This window comes from Prionailurus bengalensis, chromosome D4 (genome assembly GCF_016509475.1).
Source record: "Prionailurus bengalensis isolate Pbe53 chromosome D4, Fcat_Pben_1.1_paternal_pri, whole genome shotgun sequence".
In the NCBI taxonomy this organism is placed as follows: Eukaryota; Metazoa; Chordata; class Mammalia; order Carnivora; family Felidae; genus Prionailurus; species Prionailurus bengalensis.
In genome coordinates, this window is record NC_057359.1 from 88,887,411 (window position 1) to 88,907,936 (window position 20,526).

At 58.6% G+C, this 20,526-nt stretch overlaps 1 protein-coding gene and 1 long non-coding RNA gene across 2 annotated transcripts; both read left to right on the forward strand.

Moving 5' to 3' along the window:
- Positions 1 to 770: 770 nt before the first annotated feature.
- Positions 771 to 15,748, forward strand: PRDM12 (PR/SET domain 12). The gene is made up of 5 exons (XM_043565652.1): positions 771 to 1,586; positions 3,436 to 3,626; positions 5,034 to 5,189; positions 13,871 to 13,982; positions 15,339 to 15,748. The coding sequence occupies exons 1-5, from the start codon at positions 1,364 to 1,366 to the stop codon at positions 15,746 to 15,748; spliced, it is 1,092 nt and encodes a 363-aa protein (XP_043421587.1). The 5' UTR covers positions 771 to 1,363.
- Positions 15,749 to 15,829: 81 nt separating this feature from the next.
- On the forward strand, positions 15,830 to 17,006 carry LOC122474310. Its single transcript, XR_006294891.1, has 2 exons — positions 15,830 to 15,959; positions 16,326 to 17,006. It is a non-coding gene; the product is annotated as an uncharacterized LOC122474310 (long non-coding RNA).
- The last annotated feature ends 3,520 nt before the right edge of the window (positions 17,007 to 20,526 follow it).

Below are 20,526 nucleotides of genomic sequence, written 5' to 3' on the forward strand. Positions count from 1 at the left end.
AGCCTCAAGCCCCGCGCGCACCGCAGCCTCGCCTGGGGCTGCCAGCGGTTTCGGAGAACGTTCGCTTTGGAGCCCGGCTGCTCCCACTCACTGTCCGGGGACCCCTCTCAGCACCGCCTCCCCCGGTGCTCATCAGAAAAGCCTATTCTGGACAACGCGCGGCTAGCGGGGATTTCCGTCCCTAGCCCCCCGAGAGGCGGGAACCGGTCGCCCACGACGCCGTTTCGGGCAGGGCGGCCCCAGCGTTGGCCGCAGCCCCGCCGCGCAGCCCGTTCCGCGCGGGGAAGAGTTTCACACTCGGCCGCGAGCAGCGAGCGGGGCGGGAGGAGCGGCCCGTTTGAAGCGAAGCGCCCGGCTCCAGCAGCGCCGTCTGCAGCGGGGGATCGGCGCGGCCTGCGTCCTGGGGCCCGGAGCTCCGGAGAGCCCGGGCCGGGCCGGGCCGGGCCGGGAGGGCCTGGGAGCGGAGGGGAGGAGAGGGGAGGGGAGGGGAGCGCCGGGCCGGCCGGGCCGGGCCGGGCCGGGAGGAGCTGCGCAGAGCCAGCCTGGGACAAGTGGGTGAGCGCGGGGCCGGCGGGGCCCGAGGCCAGGCGTCCCCTCCGGCCCAGTCCGGTCCCCGGAATCCGAGCGAGCCTCTCCGCGCCCCCTCCCCTGCTCCGTCCCCTCCTCTCCTCGCCGCGGGCTGAGCCTCCCTCCCAGCCCTGCGCTTCCCACGGGGAGAGGAGGAGGAAGAGGAGGGGAGGGGAGGGGGGGCGAGAGAGGAAGGGCCGGCGAGGGGCGGGAGGAGCGAAGAGGGACAATTCGGAGCGGCCTGCGCGCCCCCGCCCCTTGAGCTCTCGCGGAGAGGGCTCCTCGCGCCCGGCCGGGTACAACAAGTCTGTCCGACGTCAGGGGTCATTAATAACCAATTAGGAGGGTCACTGCGGCTCCTATAAAGGCGCTGAGATTTTGCCAAGGGGAAGACCGTCCGGGCCGGGTGTGCGAGAGGCGAGCGCGCGTCCGAGAGCCCCTCGCCGCCGTTTCTCGGCAGCCACCCGCCTCCCACCCGCCCCGCACCCCCCGCACCCACCTCCGCCTCCACCCCCGTCTCTCCGGCCCTCCGCGCCGCCTCTGCCGTCCCTGCTGATTCCTCTCCCTCTCTGCCTCGCTCCCCCTCGTTCACTTTCCTCGCAGCCCGCCTCGCCTCCCGCTCCCTCCTGCGTCCTCCCCCTCCTCCTCCTCCTCCTCCTCGTCCTCCCCCTGCTCCTCTTCCTTCTCCTCCTCCAGCACAGCCCTCCTCTCTCGCTCCTCCGCTCCCCTCTCACCCGCCGCATCCCCGCGTCGGCCCGGCCGTCCGTCCCCGGCGCCGGCGAGCCCCGGGCCGCCCATGATGGGCTCCGTGCTCCCGGCGGAGGCCCTGGTGCTCAAGACCGGGCTGAAGGCGCCGGGGCTGGCGCTGGCCGAGGTCATCACCTCCGACATCCTGCACAGCTTCCTGTATGGCCGCTGGCGCAACGTGCTGGGCGAGCAGCTCTTCGAGGACAAGAGCCACCACGCCAGCCCCAAGACGGCCTTCACCGCCGAGGTCCTGGCGCAGTCTTTCTCCGGCGGTGAGTCGCGCCGTCGAGGCCGGTCGCGTCCCCTCCTCCCGGCGGCCCCGGATTCCCCGCCTGGCGACGCCCGGGGCGCGGCCGGGACCAGGGGCGTCGCGGCCGCTCGCGCCGGCCTGGGCGCTGCAGGTGCTCCGCGGGCCTCAGTTTCCCGGAAGCCGAACCGGGGCGCGAGCGGCGAGGCCCCGGGCGGGGCGGGGCGGGGCGGGAAGCGGCCGCGTCGAGGCTGCGGGGCCCGGCGCCCCCAGGCTCCCCCCACCCCCCGCCCGCCCCTCGCCCCTTTGAGCCGGCGGGTTCCCGGCATTTAAAGCCTTACTAGGCGTGTAATAGCAGTTGACTCAAAAAGAAGGGGTTTAAAATTCATTTAGTTAACTTGGGCTTGACCCGCGAAAGTTCCCACTTAAACCGAGAACTTTAAAAGGGGGGGGGTGCTGGGGAGGGGGCGGAGGGCGGGCGGGCCGGGAGAGAAAGCCGCGGAGGGAGCGAGGGAGAGAAAGAGGGAGCGAGAAAAGTTTCTTTTCTTTAAGATGTCTCAAGTTCTTACTCCTCATTCATCAACCTGCAAACAATATCTTTCCCCGACGCTGGCATCTCTGCGCGTCGCCCTCTCTTCCCCCGTGACGATTTCTGTTCCTCTCTTAATTTACCGTGCAGACTAATTCCACTTCCATTCACGCTATGTCAACCATCTAATCCCCCCTTTTTGTAAGGGGAATTCCTCGGCCCCTTTTAAACAAGTCCCCTCCGCATTGAGCTACAATTTACTGCTACAGCATTCTTCCCGGGCTAATGAATTTAGAATTAGCAATTTCTTTCGAATGGAGCCGAATGAATGCTATCACTTTAACAGCGTGACAAATTGCAGGCCGCGCCGCAATGGACACCGTTTAACCCCCCCTTTCAGCCGGCCCGCTCGCCGGCTATTTTCCCAGGTAGCTTAGAGGGGAACCTTGTAAGACATGGAAAACGCCCCTGTGCGCCTGGCCGCCCCCACTCCGGCTGCCGGGCCCGGCGGGGGGACCCCGCCCCGGGGGGGCTGGGGGCCTCCCGGCTCTTTCCCGCCCAGAGGGGCGACTTCAGGGCTCGCCTGGATCCGGGCGCCGCCCTTTCTGGCGCCCCGGATCCCCGGCGCGGAGGGGGACCCAGGCGGGCCCCGGGTCACACGCAGCGCGCCGAAGGCGGCCCGCCGCAGCCCGAGTTTCTTTGGACCTTCCGCCGCCTCCCGCAGCCTGCGGTCTCTTTCCAGCGCTGTCGCCAGTCCGCCCCGAGGTGCGGGGCCTTCCGCACCCCGAAAAGCGTGAGAGCCGCTGGCCGCCTCCGGGGTCCTTCCACGGTGCCCTGGGTTCCGTGCGGGGAGGCGCCGTGAGCGCTGAGTGCCGGGCCCGAAGGGCGGTCTCGGCTTGGCTACCGCCTCCTCCTGGGAGCTGGCCTCAGTTTACCCATCTGTAAACCCGCGCGCTGCGACAGGCACGGTAGTTCTTGAACTCTTCCAGGGTGGAGGGCAGGGAGGTTGTGGATGCTTTGAGAATTAGTGGAGAGACAAAAAAAAAAAAAAAAGGAAGAAAGAAAAGAAAGAAGGAAAGAAAAGCGTCCCTAGAAATGAGCCCCAAAGCATCTCTTGCTTTGGAAGGTACGGAGGGTCCCCCGGTTGCAAATGGAGGAGACTCCACCCTGGGCCCTCCACTCCTCCGCGCGCGCACACACCCCAGTGACTTCTGCAGAGTCATTCCAGGGCGGGCCCGGGGTTGGTCTGGCCAGGCAGGACGGGCCTGGGTCCCTGGTGGGGAAGAGCCGGCCATCCCCTGCCTCAGGCTCTGACCGGGTCCCCCTGCCCCGGCGGCGGTCACAGAGGTGCAGAAGCTGTCCAGCCTGGTGCTGCCGGCGGAGGTGATCATCGCTCAGAGTTCCATCCCCGGCGAGGGCCTCGGCATCTTCTCCAAGACGTGGATCAAGGCCGGCACCGAGATGGGCCCCTTCACCGGCCGCGTCATCGCCCCGGAGCATGTGGACATCTGCAAGAACAACAACCTCATGTGGGAGGTAGGTTCCAGCCGGGGGAGAGGGGCTCGGGCGGGATCCTGGAGTCAGGCAGACGCCGCTGCTTGGTCCCTGGCGCCCCAGCGCTCCCTGAAGCCCGATCCCGCACCTGTATGCCTGAAGGAGCCTCCCCAAACCACTCGCGGGAAGGCCGTTGTTTGGAAAATCTGACCCTCCTCCCCCCTGGCCAACCCTTGGGACTGTTGTTGGCCCCAACTCGCAGAGGAGGGCACTGAGAGAGAGCAGGAGAGGCCGATACTTGCCCAGGGTTTTGCCGACTGCTGGGAAGGGAACCCGGAGGAAGCTGCAAGGAAAACGCCTCAGAGCCACCCGGCCTGGGTGTGAGGGTGGCCAGCATGGAGAACCACGGGAGCTGTGGGTTCTTCCGAGGAATGGGCTTCTCAGCCCAGGCAGAACGATGACAACTGGAAATGATCAGGGACAAACTGGTGTTGAGTCAGCTTTCCAGGTCAGGGGCCCACATTCCGCCAGACGATCTCAGCAGCCCTATGAATTATTATTCCCATTTTACAGAAGGAAACTGAAGCCCAGAGAAGCTTCCATTCATCCCAGGCCCTCGGACCCTTCTCTCCTCCGCCAGGGAGGACAAAGCCACTCCCCCAAACAATTCCGCCTCCTGGGGCTCCGGAGCAGCCCCAGCAGCAGCTGCCGGGGGTTCGGAGCACCCTCTCCCTGATCTCATTCCCCCTCCCTCCATGGATCCACTTCCAGCCCCCACCTCACCGTCCCTGGAGGAGCCCAATATGACACATCTTGCTTCTGGTCACAGGAGCAGGAGGAAGGGAACAGGGCGATGGTCCAGACGCCTCTCCTGACCTCACCTCCTCCCTCCCTGGAGGCCTGGGCCAGTAGTTACCGGTCCCATTTGTTGCTAGGTTAGCAAGCTGGGGTCCAGCTTGGTCTCTGACTATTCTTGGTAGGTCCCACAAGGGGGGTTAGGCCAGGCCAGGGTGTCACCGTGAGCCAGTCTTCCCTCTCCAGGCTCCCGAGTGCCCCCCTCTGAGGTCCTGGCCAGTGCTCTCCGCTGCTTTGAGGAGCACCTCTGCCTCCCCAGGGGGTTCGCTGGATACCACTTTGTCCAGTCAGTGATCCCTGGAGACCCTTCTCTTCTGGAGATGGGGAGCCCATGGCAGCAGGGGCCGTGGGGCCCGGGAGACCGACTGCCTGTTGGTCACTTCTAGCTGCCTGGCCTCCGGAAAGTCACTGCGCTGCTCCCAGCCTCCCTTTTCTCAGCTGGAAGACTGAGTTGAGAGCTGCTTCCCCTTCCTGGGGCTGTTGCGAGCACGGGGAGAGAGTGTGTGTGTGTGGATCTGCCGGGCCTGGGCCCGGCCACAGGTGGCGCCTGCGACACAGCCTGCCTCACTCCGTCCCTCGCCTCCCTGCGGGCAGGTGTTCAATGAGGATGGCACGGTGCGCTATTTCATCGATGCCAGCCAGGAGGACCACCGGAGCTGGATGACCTATATCAAGTGCGCACGTAACGAGCAGGAACAGAACCTGGAGGTCGTCCAGATTGGCACCAGCATCTTCTACAAGGCCATTGAGGTGAGCGTGTGTCCTGTTGTGTAAGGAAGCGTGGGGCGGCCGGGAGAAGGTGTGCAGGCAGCCGCGTCCGTCCCGGGAACCGCAGGGGATGGAAGGGCGTTGCCTTCGGGCCCCGCTGGCCCCGCTCAGGCTGTACGACCGGGGCCCACGCATCGCGGTCCCTGGGAGCACGAACTTGGTGGCAGGTTTCCTGCTGTGGATCAGAAAGGACAGAACTTGTGACTTGATGCCCTTGTGGATGTCACGAGCGCCTCAGCGGTGAGGTCCTTGGATAGCTGCTTAGGGTGTCCTGGGGTCCAGAAGCCAAGAGAGACGGAGAGCAAGACGCGGGAAGGCAGCCTGGGGAAAACATCTGGATGGGAGGGAGGGCTCTGTGTCTGCGGCATTTTAGCTCCTTGTCCTGCTCGCGTGGGATGCTCATGACATGTGGATCACGACTCTGGTCTCCGCTATCACGTATTGATCCCTTGCTGTGTAAGGCTTCTCCTAGGCTCTGTGTATGCATCCTCGTTTATAATCCTTGTGCATTTACTCCACGAGGGAGGATTCCACGAGGAGGAAGCTGGGTCTCACTTGGTGGCAGACGGCCTCGGGAGCTCTCACCGAGCCTTGCGGGGGCAATGTTAGGGCGAGTGCCCGTGTGGAGTGGAACTTGTTGGAGGCGAGAGAAAGGGAGAGAGAGCAGACACATAAATATCACATCCCATGGTTGGGGGTAGCTAAGCCAGACCCAGGTCACGGGAAGGTTCGGGAGGATGGGAAAAGGAGGTGTTCCCAATAGGGAAACGCTTGGGCAGAGGCAGAAAAGCTGACGGTGTGTGGGGAGGGGCTGACGGCACAAAGCAAGCCAACTGGTGGCCGCCATGATGGCCATGCTGTCGGGACCCTCCCTGGACAGTGTCCCTTGGTAGGAAATTTGCTTACCATCTGGCCCGGAGTCGAACAAGCTGTCCTCCTTCCCCATGGCAGATTGGTGGTAAGGGCTGTGGGGGGGGGGGCAGGGGGATGTTCCCCCCACACTTGTTTGGACCTCATTCTTCCACTCCGCTAGCGGAAGGGGGCAGTGTCCCTTAGGGTGGGGCTGGGCTTGGTTGAGTTTTGGAGGAGTCTGAAGGAGAATGATTTCCCGTTAGTCCATTTTCTCCCCGGGACTCAGAGCCCCAAGTCTTTCTAAGGCCTGAGGGGCACTGGGGCCTAGCAGCTTCTGGAACCGGGGTCCACTTGTCCCTCCGTCACCAGGCTCCAGGAAATCTCCCAGAGATGACAGCAGGGTGGTCTTTGCCTGGGTACCGGTGTGGCCGGGAGTGGGTCGCAGCTGAAGGGTGGGCCCTGGTGGGGGGGCCAGGAAGTGGAGGGGGACCAGGAGGGTGAAGCCAGGTGCAGTTTCTGGACTGGGGTTCAAGTGAGGGGGAGCAGCATGGGGCTGCGTGAAGGTGGCCTAGGCCCAGGACACAGGTGGCCGCTGTGACCATGTGGCTGGGCCACCACTCTGTGGGAACAAGGACCCCCTCCCCGCCCCCCCCGGCTGCCCTCAAATTGGCCTCGGGGGTGGCTGAACCTCACTGCCAGCAGAGAGCACCCCCTCCATCTTCACCCCTCCCACCCTCCCAGCCTCACTCGCACATTCTCCTACTTGGGCACTGAGTCCCGGCCATCCCGCTACAGAAGAGACCGGGGACGCACACCCTTCGTGTTCCTCGCGTGCACACACGTAACACGAGCACAGGTGCACACGCGCGTGCGCATGAGAGAAAACAGGAACGTTCACACGATTCGGGCCAAAGGACTCCCGGCTGGGACGGACTCGGGGGCCTCTCAGTCTCATCTCCCGGTGTGGGTGTCCCTGCCCAAGGCTCACCAGAGTCAGGAAACATCAATAGAAATTTCTACAGAAATTCTGAGTCAGAGGGCACAGTGGCTGAAGGGTATCTCCAGGGAGGAATCTGAATGTATAAGATCAAAAAAAGAAAACGCTGCATTTCATCAGGATTTAAGGTGAGAGAAAAGGCTAAGGGGAAGGAAATCGTATCACATATGATACTGTGAGCTAAACACCACTGGCTTGCCGTTAATGCTTGCCCAGGGTTGGCAAGCCTACGGAGGGGACTGTTTGGGTGAGGGACAAGGAAACACAAAATGTCACTTTACTTTCATTTAAACTTAAAAAAAAAAATGTTTATTTTTGAGAGCGAGAGAGCACATGAGCGCAGAAGCAGGGGAGGGGCAAAGAAAAAGAGGGAGACACAGAATCCGAAGCAGGTGCCAGGCTCTGAGCTGTCAGTACAGAGCCCGCTCAGGGCTCGAACTCACGAACCGGGAGATCATGACCTGAGCCGAAGTCGGAGGCTCGACCCACTGAGCCACCCAGATCCACCCACCGTGCCTCAGGGCGGAGGCCAGCGCTCCCTGGCCCTTCTAGGCTCCACCAGAAGAAATTGCTGCTCCCCCGGGCCACTCCCCGAAGCCTCTGGAATACGTGGGCCATTTGTTCTGCGCGTGTGTGTGAGTCGGCCGAGGAGCTGGGCCTTGGCCATGATCCATTGTCTTACTCTTTCTGTCAACTCAGAGCTGCTGTTTGTTTTCCGTAACGGGAACCCATTACTTGCCCCCCAAAATGGGAAGGAACATCTTTCTTCAATAAACAGCATACACGGCGGCTGCCCTCACAATCCCCACAAATACAAAATAGTAGCCCTCCAAATGGGGCTGGGGTTTCAAGGCCAGCCAGTCGGTGGAGAACCCCCAGGCGGGTTTGGCATCTGGCTGCTATTCCTGGGCCATTCTCCTCGTCGATTTGGCCACAGAAGCATTTACTGGAACGTCAGGTGCCTAAAATGACATTTCTAGAAAGCGCCGGGCACATAGCAAGTGACCACTCAGTGTTGAACAAGCAAGTCTTGCTGCAGGGGATGGGGGCCTGGATCTAAGGTCTGAGCAACTTTTTACGAATCGAGACCTTTCAGCTCTGTGAGACACTATCACTGTCCCCTGTCCCCGTCTTATTATTTTTTTCTAAGGTTTATTTACGTATTCCGAGAGAGACAGTGACAGTACGGGCAGGGGCGGGGCAGGCAGAGAGGGAGACAGAGAATCCCAAGCAGGCTCCGGACTGCCAGCGCAGAGTCTGACGCGGGGCTCAAACCCACGAGATTGTAAGATGGTGACCTGAACCGAAACCAAGAGTCGGATGGATGATCCACTGACTGAGCCACCCAGGCGCCGCTCACTGTCCCCGTTTTAATGATGATAAAACTAAAGTTCAGGGAGATCGCAGGAGGTTGGCGAGCTGTGATTTGAATCTAGGCCTGTCTGACCGCCCCCCCCCTCCAGGGCAAAGCTGTTGGTCACCATGTCATGGGGCCTCCCTGGCCAATATGTATTTGCTGGAACTCTATTAATTGGTGTGTCAGGACATCTGTGGCACAATGGAAATTGATATTCGTCCAGATGACACGGAGATCCTTCTAGACGAGGGCTTTTGCGCCGCCCGGGGAAAGGGAGGGAGGGCCTCAGAGCCTCCTGGGAGCATGTTCAATAGTGCGGCATAAATTTTTATTAGGAAAACAACCCCAAGCCGGTCGGCTTCCACTTACAATAAAAATTCAGAAATGGGGCAGAACAAAACTTCTGGGCTGATAGGGAAGGTTAAGAAGCACAAGTTGAGAGGGGCGCCTGGGTGGCTCAGTCGGTTGAGCGTCCAGCTCTTGATTTGGGCTCAGGTCACGGTCCCAGGGTCATGGAATTGAGGCCCGTGTCAGGCTCTGCACTAAGCGCGGAGCCTGCTTAAGATTCTTTTTCTCTCTGCCCCTCTCCTCTCCTTGCGCACTCTCTCTCTAAAATAAAATAAAAATTAAGAGCATGAGTGGAGCGATTAGTAATTTGTCAAGGAAAGACTCAGGCCCCGATATTCCCCCCAAGTCTTGGCAACGTAGATTTTATGGTACGCGACTCTGTTTCTTTGGGAATAATTTGCTTTATTGTGTGTCCTGAGCCAGCGCCTAATGTCCAGAAAAGTGAATAAATAGCTGATTCTGGTTCTCCGGGCTCCAGTGGAGAGTCCTGCCAGGGCCACGCCAGAGTGTTGGCCATAAGGCACCACGGAAGGATCTGGAAGGCCTGACGGGCACCGTGGCTGTTCTTTGCTCTCGGGCGGTCAGCTGCCGGGACCCTGGGAGTCTGTGGACAATGGCGCCAGGATCTCAGGGAGGAGGCTATGGGTCCGGTCTGAGGGTCTCCTTGTCTCCGTCTCTGGGGTTATTGCATGAGGGTACCAGTGAGCAAACGGAGACTAGACGTCCAGGTCAGGGGCTGCCGCTGGCTTCCCAGAGCTCGGGAAAGATCTGAGAGCTCCACTTCCGATCTTCCCTAGTGCTGGTGGCTTCTCCAGATCCGGCGAGCTGTGTCGTTCCCAATTCCAGTAGATTCTTCTTCAGAGATTTTCTTTCTTTTATGTATGTATGTATATGTATATGTATATGTATATGTATATGTATATGTATATGTATATATATGTGTGTGTGTGTATGTGTGTGTGTGTGTATGTATATATATGTAGCTTGAAGGTAATATTTGTTCATTGCTTTTCTAAAAATCCGCTATCTCATCTAGAAAGCAGAATTCACTCTGCTCCTCACGAACCTTAAGTCAGCATGTTTTAATCGTCTCAAAATGACAAACCCTTCTGTGGAAAGAAGCGTAGAAAACTGGTGACGGTGGCTGGCCGTCCAGGATGAGAGGGAGAGTTACTTTTCGTTATATACCCCCCCCCTTATGTGTTGACACATTTTGGCCAATGTGTCTGCATCATGGTTTCAATTTCTGAAATTAACTAGTAAAATTAATTTTCGGACGTTTAAAAAAATGTGTTGGTAAATACACACGTCACTCTATATCAAAAGTCGATATTGAAGCTCTTATTTAAAAAATAATATTCCTGGGGCGCCTGGGCAGCTCCGTCGGTTAAGTGTCTGACTCCTGATCTCGGCTCAGGTTGTGAGCTCACGGTTCGTGAGTTCAAGCCCCGCGTGGGGCTGTGCGCTGATGGCGTGGACCCTGCTTGGGATTCTGTCTCTCCTTCTCCCTGCTCCTCCCCCCCCCTTGTGCTCACACTCAAAATAAATAAACTTCAAAAAAAATTTTTTTAAATAATATTCCAAACAACCATTTTTAAAATAATTTTTAAATGTTTATTTATTTTTGAGAGACAGAATACAGGCCGGGGAGGGGCAGAGAGAGAGGCAGACACAGAATCCGAAGCAGGCTCCAGGCTCCGAGCTGTCAGCACAGAACCCGACATGGGGCTTGAACCCACAGATGTGAGATCGTGACCTGAGCCAAAGCCTGATGCTCAACCGACTGAGTCACCCAGGTGCCCCTCCAAACAACCATTTTGAATAATAATACTCAGAATCTGTGCAATCCCAGATGTTCTTGGCTTCTGGTTCCTCGCCATTGTTGTTGTCGTGTTCATTTTAGATTTAATAACAATCGCTATTGTCTATTACAAGGAGAAGGCTGGTGTTGATTAGATACTTGATTCCTACACTGAGAGTCTGGAGGTAGAGGCAAAGATCAGGGCGACATCCGCCGGGGGCTTGCTGAACTTCCCATGCACATCACTGCCTTCCCTGGGGGTGCCCCCGCCCCAGCCAAGCCGGAAGCAGTGGCCCGATCTCGGGCTCCTGTGCTTGGCGCACGTGGCCCCAGCCTGTCTCTTGTCGGGTCACCGAAGGCAAAGCCACCAGTCATCCTGGGCTTTCACTGTGCCAGCGGCCGGAGCCACGCTGCAGGCTCTGTGGGGACCACTGGGGGACCTGATGCTCCACGGAGAGCTGCCAGCTTCCTGAGAGGCTGGTGGGCTTGGGGAAAATTATAGCAAGCGCTCCTGTGTCCGTCCACCTCGCCAAGGTTTATGTGCGGGGCTCCGCGGAGCCCTGACCCCGTGAGACCAGAGCAGTGGTGCTGTCCCTGTTTTAGAGTCGAGGAAACTGAGGCCCGGCGATGGAAGGCAAGCTGCCCGAGGTCACAGGCTCGGCAGCTAGGGAGCCCAGGTGGCGCCTGACAGCGTGACTTCAGGTCCTGAGTCAGAACCCTCTGCGGGAGTGTCTCCTGTTGGGACAGTCTGACGGGGAGCCTGTTGCTTTGGAAGCATGATTCTGGAAACGGAAGCCAGGAGTCGGGACGGTGTGGGAGATGACTTACGATCAGAGTGTCAGGGTTGGGGGACCTCAGGGCTCATGTTCCCCCACCCCCTCATTTGAGGAGACAAGCTTAGAGAGGCCAAGGGCTGGCCTAGGGTCACACAGGGACCAGATGGCGGAGGGCCTATCCCCACCTTCCCTCAGAGAGCAGCCTTCTGACAATGAACCGATCTTCAATTGTTCTAGTTTCAACCTCCTCTTTTCCAGGGGGACTCACAAAACCTCCGTCTTCTCTGACCCCTTTCCAGCAGGGCCCCCACCGCTGTCCCGCTGACTTCTGGGACAGCGGCCATGACTGTGAATGACCTTGAGGACTGTCCCTGTGGTGCCAAGTTCTAGTCTGCCTGCCTTCTCTGAGGCACCACCTAATTTTCCTGGGGTTCGGGGGCTGCACTTTCCATATTCAAACCCTGGCATCCTCTGCTTGGTTTCTGGTCACTCACTGACCTCGAGGGCTCGACGTGATGCCCCATGGGTGGGGGCGGGGAGGGGGAGCTGCTGGGAAGGGACCCGGGGACCCCGGGCTGAGTCTTAGGAGGACGCAGTGACGAGGCCCCTCACACACTTGCCCTCGCCCACTCGTCTCCTTTCAGATCGAGCAGAGCTGGCTGGTCTGAGGGTTGTCCTAGCTCTGACCGGGGGAAGGAAGCGGTGGTGGCCAGAAGGGTTCCGCCTGTGGTGGGGGTCTGCAGGCCAGAGCCCCACGGAAGGGGCGGGGCCCTCTCTGCCACCAGGGAGCCCAAGGGAGGGGGCTCCTATCCTTGCGTGATTCCAGATACCCCCAGATGGTTTCCGTGTGACCTTTGGTGCTGCAACTCCGTTCAGATGGTGGACGACCCGTGAGGCGAACAAGCCACTTGCTGCCTGGGGGCGTCCAGCTTTCTCTGGGAAGATCAGAGAGTGACCCACGGGCTGAATGCCAAAGTCAGCTCGGGGGGTGCAGGCTTGGGAGGGTGGGGCCCATCTCCTCTTTCCTTTGTCTTCTCTCTCGCCCTCTCTAAGATTTTATTTTATTTTATTATTTTTTTATTTGGGAGAGCACGAGCAGGGGAGAGGGACAGAGGGAGAGAGAAAGAATCCCAGGCAGGCTCCACCCTGAGCACAGAGCCCGATGCGCAGCCTGATCCCACGACTAAAATCAAGAGTTGGACACTCACCCAACCGACTGAGTCACCCAGGCACCCCTTTTAAGATTTTATTGTTGGGGCGCCTGGGTGGCACAGTCGGTTAAGCGTCCAACTTCAGCCAGGTCACGATCTCGCGGTCCGTGAGTTCGAGCCCCGCGTCGGGCTCTGGGCTGATGGCTCAGAGCCTGGAGCCTGTTTCCGATTCTGTGTCTCCCTCTCTCCCTGCCCCTCCCCCCTTCATGCTCTGTCTCTCTCTGTCCCAAAAATAAATAAACGTTGAAAAAAAAATTAAAAAAAAAAGATTTTATTGTTAAGTAATCTCTACACCCAACATGGGACTCGAACTCACAACCCTGAGATCAAGAGTGGCGTGCTCTACTGACCGAGAAAGCCAGGCGCCCCATCTCTCTCATCTGTCTTAGTTGCCGGGGCCTGAAGATTCCCCGATTGGGAGGGGCTAACTGGCTGTCGCCAAAGGCCTGGCGGGCCCCTTGGGATGTCCCCCCCTTCCTCCGGAGTGTGGGGTTTATGGTTAGTGCCACATCAGGCCTTCCACAGCCTCCCTGGACTGTCCAGGCCTTCACCCCTTCCCTGGGGCAGGTTCCCCCCCGCCCCGGGGAGTGGCCCTGTCATCATTTGTGAAGTTCTCTCCCATAGAAATGGATTTTAGGTCCGTGTGCCCCAGTATTTCCTGAGGTGAGGGTGTCTCTCAATCGGAATGCTTCTTTTCTAGCATTTGCCGTGTGCAAGGAGTCCCGCAGAGACAGTGACAGGGACAGAAGCACGTGTGATGTGGTGCTGCCTTGTGGGCGCTTTGGATGAGAGGTGTTGCCAGAACATTTTCAGACAAGATGTAACCAAGTCCCCTAGGGTGCCCCGCAGCCCACGCTCCTGGGGCACACCTGCCTCAGCCCTGCAGACCTGAGGGCTGGCTGACTCTGGTTCCCCTCAGTAAGAAACGAAAAGTTTTCTGGCCTACCTTCTTCCGGAACTTCTGCTTGCTACAAGGCTTCGTTCTGTTGCTGCCAGTTCGGGAGCTCTTACGCGGCTGGATGGCAGCTGTGTTCCCCGCAGTGTTCCCCAGGACAGAGATGGCGAGAAGGCCTGGGCTGGGAGAGGGAAGCAGAGGGCCAGACGGAGCATCCCCCGGAATTCTATGTTTGTGCAGCTCGCTGGGGACGCCTAGGGTGGCTTTCTCGGGACTGACACTGGATCCACATCTCCATGGCAGGCAGAGGACAGCTGCCTCCTGGCTCCGGGGCAGGGGGAGCAGGGAGGGGGGATGTGCAGACACCCTGAGTCTCACACCTGGGACCGCTGTCTCCCTAACCCCCTCCTGCTTTCTTCCCTGTAGATGATCCCTCCTGACCAGGAGCTGCTGGTGTGGTATGGAAACTCACACAACACGTTCCTGGGGATCCCTGGTGTGCCCGGACTAGAGGAGGAGCAGAAAAAGAACAAGCATGGTAGGTAGTCTCCATGAGGCCACGATGAACCCAGAATGAGAGAGTGAGTGTGTGTGTGTGTGTGTGTGTGTGTGCGTGCGCGCACGCGCGCATGTCTTTGTGGCAGGGAGGCTCCTGGCCTCCGGGGATCCTGGTTCCATCTCCAGCAGTATTGAGCACAGGAGACTATTGGCCCAAGCAGGCCGATGCCCCTGGAGCTGCCCCCCGCAGTCCCCGCATGAACGGCAGTGTGTTTCCTGGACAAAATAAATGATCTGGGGGCAGGTTCCGTGGGGAGACACCAGAGAGGCGGAGGGTGTAGCGGAAGGAGCAAGGGGCCCAGCAGTGGGAGCCCGGATTGAGATCCAGCTCTGCTTCACCATCTTGCCTCAGTTTCTCCATCTGCGAAGGCAAGATGTTGGGCGAGATGATCTTTAAACTGCCTTCCAGCTCTGGCGATGTACGTGCCCCTCTGTCCCCGGTGTAGGGCCTGGGGCAGGTGCTTGGTATAAACACGTTGATTGAAGGTGGGGCAGAGTGTGCCTTGCCTCCGTGGGTTGTGGGGGGTCACTGGTCATCACGATAGAGACCACTTGCACAAGACCTATTTCATGCCAAGTTTACCGAGCTAAACCTTTTACAGGTTATCATCCCACTTGGGTCCTCCTAAAGCCCTCGCGAAATGTGGTCATCTTTAATTTGAGAGGACAAAGCTGAGACCCTGCGCTGCGGCTAATGTTTTGCAAACACTAATTTCTCTGATCCTTACAGCAGCTTCTGGGGCTGATGCTATTATTACTTCCATCTCAGCAATGAGAACAATGAGGCGCAGTTCCCTGGTACATAACAGGCACCCAGGAAATATCTGTGGGATGAATAAATGGCATTCGGGGGGCCTTTTATGGAAGACAGTCATTTATAGAAGGCTGCTTTGAGCCACGTACTTCCCATATACAGGCTAAGGGAGGTAAAGTGCAGCTTTTTGTGATCATCTGGCCAAGTTGTGCATAGCCCCATGAGGTCGTAGTAGGTCTCCGTTTTACAGATGGGAACGTTGAGGTTTCGGAGGCGAAGTCACTAAGGCCTCGAGGTCTCAGCACAGTCTGGATCCAACTCCTATCTGACCCCAAGCCAGGCTCCCTGATGCCCCTCTCATCCCGCCCACCGGTCTGCTCCGGACCCCGCACCCGCCCGCCCGGGGCCATCCGAGGCGGGGCCGGGAGGAGGGCGCGCGTGGCGGGGGGGGTGCGCGCGTGGCGGGGGGGGTGCGCGCGTGCCGGGCCGCGGCGGCGCGGGTCGTAACGAGCCTGCTCTCTCCCCCCCCTCCCCCGCCCTCTCCCCGCCTGCCCCCCCCCGGGGCCCCGCCCGCGCGGCCAGAGGACTTCCACCCGGCGGACTCGGCGGCGGGCACCGCGGGCCGCATGCGCTGTGTCATCTGCCACCGCGGCTTCAACTCGCGCAGCAACCTGCGCTCGCACATGCGCATCCACACGCTGGACAAGCCCTTCGTGTGCCGCTTCTGCAACCGCCGCTTCAGCCAGTCGTCCACTCTGCGCAACCACGTGCGCCTGCACACGGGCGAGCGCCCCTACAAGTGCCAGGTGTGCCAGAGCGCCTACTCGCAGCTGGCCGGCCTGCGCGCCCACCAGAAGAGCGCGCGCCACCGGCCGCCCAGCGCCGCGCTGCAGGCGCACTCGCCCGCGCTGCCCGCGCCGCACGCGCACGCGCCCGCGCTCGCGGCCGCCGCCGCCGCCGCCGCGCACCACCTGCCGGCCATGGTGCTGTGAGCGCCGCGCGCGCGCCCGCGCCCGCCGCGCGCGCGCGCGCCCCGCCTCCCGCCTCCCGCCCGCGCGGCGCGGGCAGGGACTGCGCGCTCACTCCTGACTCGACCCCGCCCCCGCCCCCCCCCCCCCCCCCGCTCCGGCCAGAGGTGCCCCGCGCCGTAGGTGCGCCCCGGAAGTGACCCCCTAGGCAAACAGTCTCCGTTCAGTCTCGCAGGTGAGGACACTGACGGGCGGCTGATCGGCCTCCTCCTCCTCCTCCACGCCCGGCCTCGCCCCCGAGTCTCCCCGCTGCCGTCGAGCCGGCCGCCCGGGCTGGCATCCCTCGGGGGTGGCGGGGCCTCAGCGGGGACGGGGAGCTCGGGAGTGGGGGGAGGACGACCGGCCCGGGCCTGAGGGCGGGGGTGCGGGCCGGTGCGCGCACCGCACCTCCGGCTGCCTCTGGGGACCGGTGCCCCCGCAGGGTCGGGAGTCACGGACACGACCTTGAGAGTTGGGGGCTGGCGGGGCTCGGGGGCAGCCGGAAGAGACCTGAAACCTGCTCCTCCCTCGTGGGCGGGCCCTTCTCTCCTGGCCACCTTAGTCCCAAAGCCGGCTCCCGGGGAGGGACCGAAGCACCAATACTGTGTGTGTGCCAGGCAGGCTGAGCGCGAGGGCAAACGGAAATCCACCGGAGGACCGGGGCAAGGCCCTCCTCCTCTTTGGGCCCCGGTTTACCCCTTACCGATCTGTAAAATGGGAGAGTTGGAGCCATGCCTCCTCTCCTTCATGTCTGATTTATGTTTGGTAAGAGGAAGATTCCCTTCCCCTTCTGGCCACACGCCTGCGGGAGGAGGGCAAGACTGGCTTCTCCGCCGGCAAAGAACTTCCAAACAGTGCGGGATCCCGGGGCCTGGGGGTGCGGGGTGGGGGTTCGCCCCTTCCACCCGCACCCTCCTTGCCTCCTCCCGAGTCTCCCCAAACTCTGGCCGAGGGCGCCCTCTGGTGTCGCCTGTCCCGCCTTGCAGTCCTTTACCAGAATTCCCTAGGGCGTTTTGTAAACTAAAGAAACTATAATAGTAATGAAAAGTATAAAATGTATAGAGTTTTCAAGAAACTGTGTTCTACTTCCAGAAAATGGTCACTTTAACTTTGTAAATAGTTATCTAAAAGGATATTTACGAAACTGTGATATATATTATTTGATTGTATATGTACAACTGTAAATACATTTGTACCTCTCTTGTATTCTAAAATAAAAATTACTTGGAACATTTATCACTTAGCATCTGAAGGGGTCGACACATTTGTCCGCAGGAAAAGGAAATATGGAAGGCGCCTAGCAACTGGAGAGGGGGTGGGAAGAAGGGTTGTTTCACTGCTTTTGAAAGTCACCATTGTACCCTCCCCAAGGAAAATTCTGTCACAACCGGGGCGTCAGCTCCTAAAGAGAAGGCCACAATTCAAAGCAACCGGGACCCTCGACGGGGCTGAGCATATTCTTTGTGGTTCCCAGCGCTGACTCTCAGATATTGGTGTCCCACTTTGTTACTTGCCCAAAATCTTTACTCACTTTTTCCCCCCCATTTTGTGAACAAGTTGAAAGAATTCAAACAGCCAGTGTGGGTGGACCCCGATGGCCACCAAGTGCCCTCCCAGTGCCTAGAATTTCCGAAAGCTTTGGGCACCCATTTCCAGACCCTCCCTAAGGAAGACGAAAGGGCAGGAAGGCCATAGTGCAGGGCCAGGCCCTGGTTCTCCTCTCCAGCACCTCCCGGCCAGGAGGACGTGTGCACACTGGGGAGTGTGAGTTCACACCTGTAATCCAGCACGTGCAAGCCAAGGGTCACGCTTCCAAGCCACTGACATCCCACAGGGATACTTCTGTGCATCCTCATAAAGCCATGCGTGTGTACATGGGCACACACACACATACCTGAAGGCACTTGAATTCACCCCTTTTTAAAATGTTTTTATTTACTTTTGAGAGAGAGAGAGAGAACAGCAGAAGGGCAGACAGAGCAGGAGAGAGAGAATTCCAAGCAGATTCCACACTGTCAGCGTGGAGCCCCAATGCGGGGCCCCAACCCATGAACCATGAGATCATGACCTGAGCTGAAATCAAGTCGGACACTCAACCAACTGAGCCACCCAGGTGCCCCTGAATTCACACTTTAAAAAAAAATTTTTTTTTTTTACCGTTTACTTATTTTTGGGAGACAGAGTGCGAATGGGGGAGGTGCAGAGAGAGAGGGAGACGCAGAATCTGAAGCAGGCTCCAGGCTCTGAGCCGTCAGCACAGAGCCCGACGTGGGGCTCGAACCCCATGATCGTGAGATCATGACCTGAGCTGAAGTCAGATGCTTAACCGACTGAGCCACCCAGGCGCCCCTTGAATTCACACTTTTATCTTCAGGCCATCCCCATTTGGAGTTTCGGGTACTCCGAAAGACTCCCATACTCTGGGGGACTGGTCTTGTATCCTGGTAGATGGGGGCATGGGTAGGGATGTACATCCCATCTGGGGTGTCCTCCCCTCGGCTAAATGGGGAAGGTCACCCTTGGTACTCCTCTCCCCCTGTCACCAACCTCGCCTCTCCTTTGAAACCTCACCAGCAAACTTCTGATCCTTCCAGTGGCCCCCGGTATTACCCTCCTCCCGCTGTAGACCCCAGAGGCCTCGTTTCCACGAAAAAAAGCTGAATCCCCTTTCCTGTGGATGCTGATGCAGTTAAACACCCTCCTGACCCATATGCCATGCCTCCCAGAGAGTAATGTTGGCTTCCCAAAGAAGGAGCGTGGGAAGTCAGACCTCAGAGAAGTCAGTGGGGCCCTCGATCAAAAATCGATATCACTCCCTATAGACAATTAATTCCCTTCTGTGAAGTCCCTGCTTCAGATAGATCCCAGGGTCCACAGCCCGGGCTCCGGAACCCACCTGGTGGCAGCAGGCTGTAATTGCAGACTACAGCACATTTGCTACGCCTGCTGCTGACCTTGTACTGAATGAAGCGTGCTGGCATTTGCAGGAGGTGCCTCCGGCCCCTTTCCACAGAGTGCACACCCCGTCCTCCCCGCAAAGCCTGCAAACACAGCCACAGAAATTTCTGGCCTTAGGGATCTAAATGCATTTATTCCGGGAATCCTCCCACGAAGCTGATGTTCTTTTTTTTTTTTTTCCCTCCGTGATGCTCTATTAATATCCATTTGATGCAGGAGAAAACTGAGCTAGAAGAGAAGTCATTTGCCCATGTCACCCAGCCACGACTGGCAGAGTACGTTTCGCCAGGGCGGCTGACCCTAGAAACCATGCTCATGAGGACCAGTAGGCCAACCGCTGCCCAGGCAACCCACGGAGTCGGTCCAAAGGGCTTTCCGCTTATCCCACAGGGATGCAGTGTAGACCAGCACTGTATATGGACCTCGTGTCCTTCAACCTTGCAAAACCCGCTTACTCATTTTATGCTTTTTTGTAGATGCCTTAGGACTACTATTTACACGATCGTGTTGTCTATGAATAAAGACAGTTTTACTTCTTTCTTTGCAATCAAGATGCCCTTTCTGTCTTTTTCTCATCTTGTTGCATGGTTCAGGAACTCCAGGAGTAGAGGGCTCTAGATAGAGGCCACCCAGCCTGGGTTTGAAACCCTGCTCCTCCCGTCACTAGCTGTGTGACCTAGGGCAAGTCAATTAGTGTCTCTGTGTCTCGGTTTCCTCAGATGGGAAAGGGTGTCGTGAGGATCCCGTGGGATGATGCAGGTAAATGAATGAGGCTTGGTCCCCGGCACAGAGTAAGGGCTCCATAAACGGAAGTTGTTGGAGCGCCTGGGTGGCTCAGTCTGTTGGGTCTCCGACTTCGGCTCAGGTCATGATCTCACGGTTTGTGAGTTTGAGCCCCGCGTCGGGCTCTGTGCTGTCGGCCTGGAGCCCGCTTCAGGTCCTCTGTCCCTTTCTCTCTCTCTCAAAAATAAATATTAAAAAATTAATAAAAAAAATAAACGGAAGCTGTTGTTAATACAGGGATGCCTTTGCTGGGTGAGAAGGGTTGTGGCTCCTTTGGGCATCCTGCAGAGGGCATCTACTCCTACCCTTTGCTGTGTCCTTTGTCCTTGGATATCTTGAAACAGGAACAGCTGTCCCGAAGTGTCAGCTGCCTTCCCGCCTCAGAGTCGGCTTGCTGGGATGCGTGTCTGCGGAAAGTGGCGAGAGTTATGGATGGTGGACAGTCAGCACCCCTTCTGACTGCTTCCTGCAGCGTGGCTGCCTTGGGGAAGTCACGCTTCTTGCACGTGGGCTCAGGGCTTCAAAGACAAGGGCTCCAAGAGAACCCTTGGCAGCTGCAGGGTCTATTCCGACCCATCCGCAGAGTGACACAGAGGCACTGACGACATATGCTGTCAGTCTGAGCAGTCTCAAGCCTGCCCAGATACAAGGGGGCAGAAGAAGCATCGAAAAATTCGTGGACGAGCTTAGCGCCACGGAGGGGCGCCAGGGTGGCCAAGTCAGTTAGGCTTCCGACCCTTAGTTTCAGCTCAGGTCATGCTGTCTCTCGGCTTCGTGAGTTCGAGCCCCGCGACGGGTTCTGCGGAGGCTGCTTGGGATTCTCTCCCTCTCTCTCTGTCCCCCCGCCCCCACTCGTGCTGTCTCTCTCTCCCTCCCTCTCAAAATAAATTAATAAATTAAAAAAAAAAAAAAAGGAAGCCGCTGCAGACATTGAGGCTGTTTCTGACATTTTCAGGAGAAGTGATACTTCGATGGGCATCCTCGTGCAGAAATCTTTGTGCGCATCTCTGACCAGAAAGTTT

Excerpts from the sequence above, each read along its gene's own strand:
- PRDM12 (XM_043565652.1), top strand. The coding sequence starts at position 1,364 with ATGATGGGCTCCGTGCTCCCGGCGGAGGCCCTGGTGCTCAAGACCGGG. Across the intron at positions 5,190-13,870 it reads TCTTCTACAAGGCCATTGAG|ATGATCCCTCCTGACCAGGA; the intron begins GTGAGCGTGTGT and ends TCTTCCCTGTAG. Across the intron at positions 13,983-15,338 it reads GCAGAAAAAGAACAAGCATG|AGGACTTCCACCCGGCGGAC; the intron begins GTAGGTAGTCTC and ends CCGCGCGGCCAG.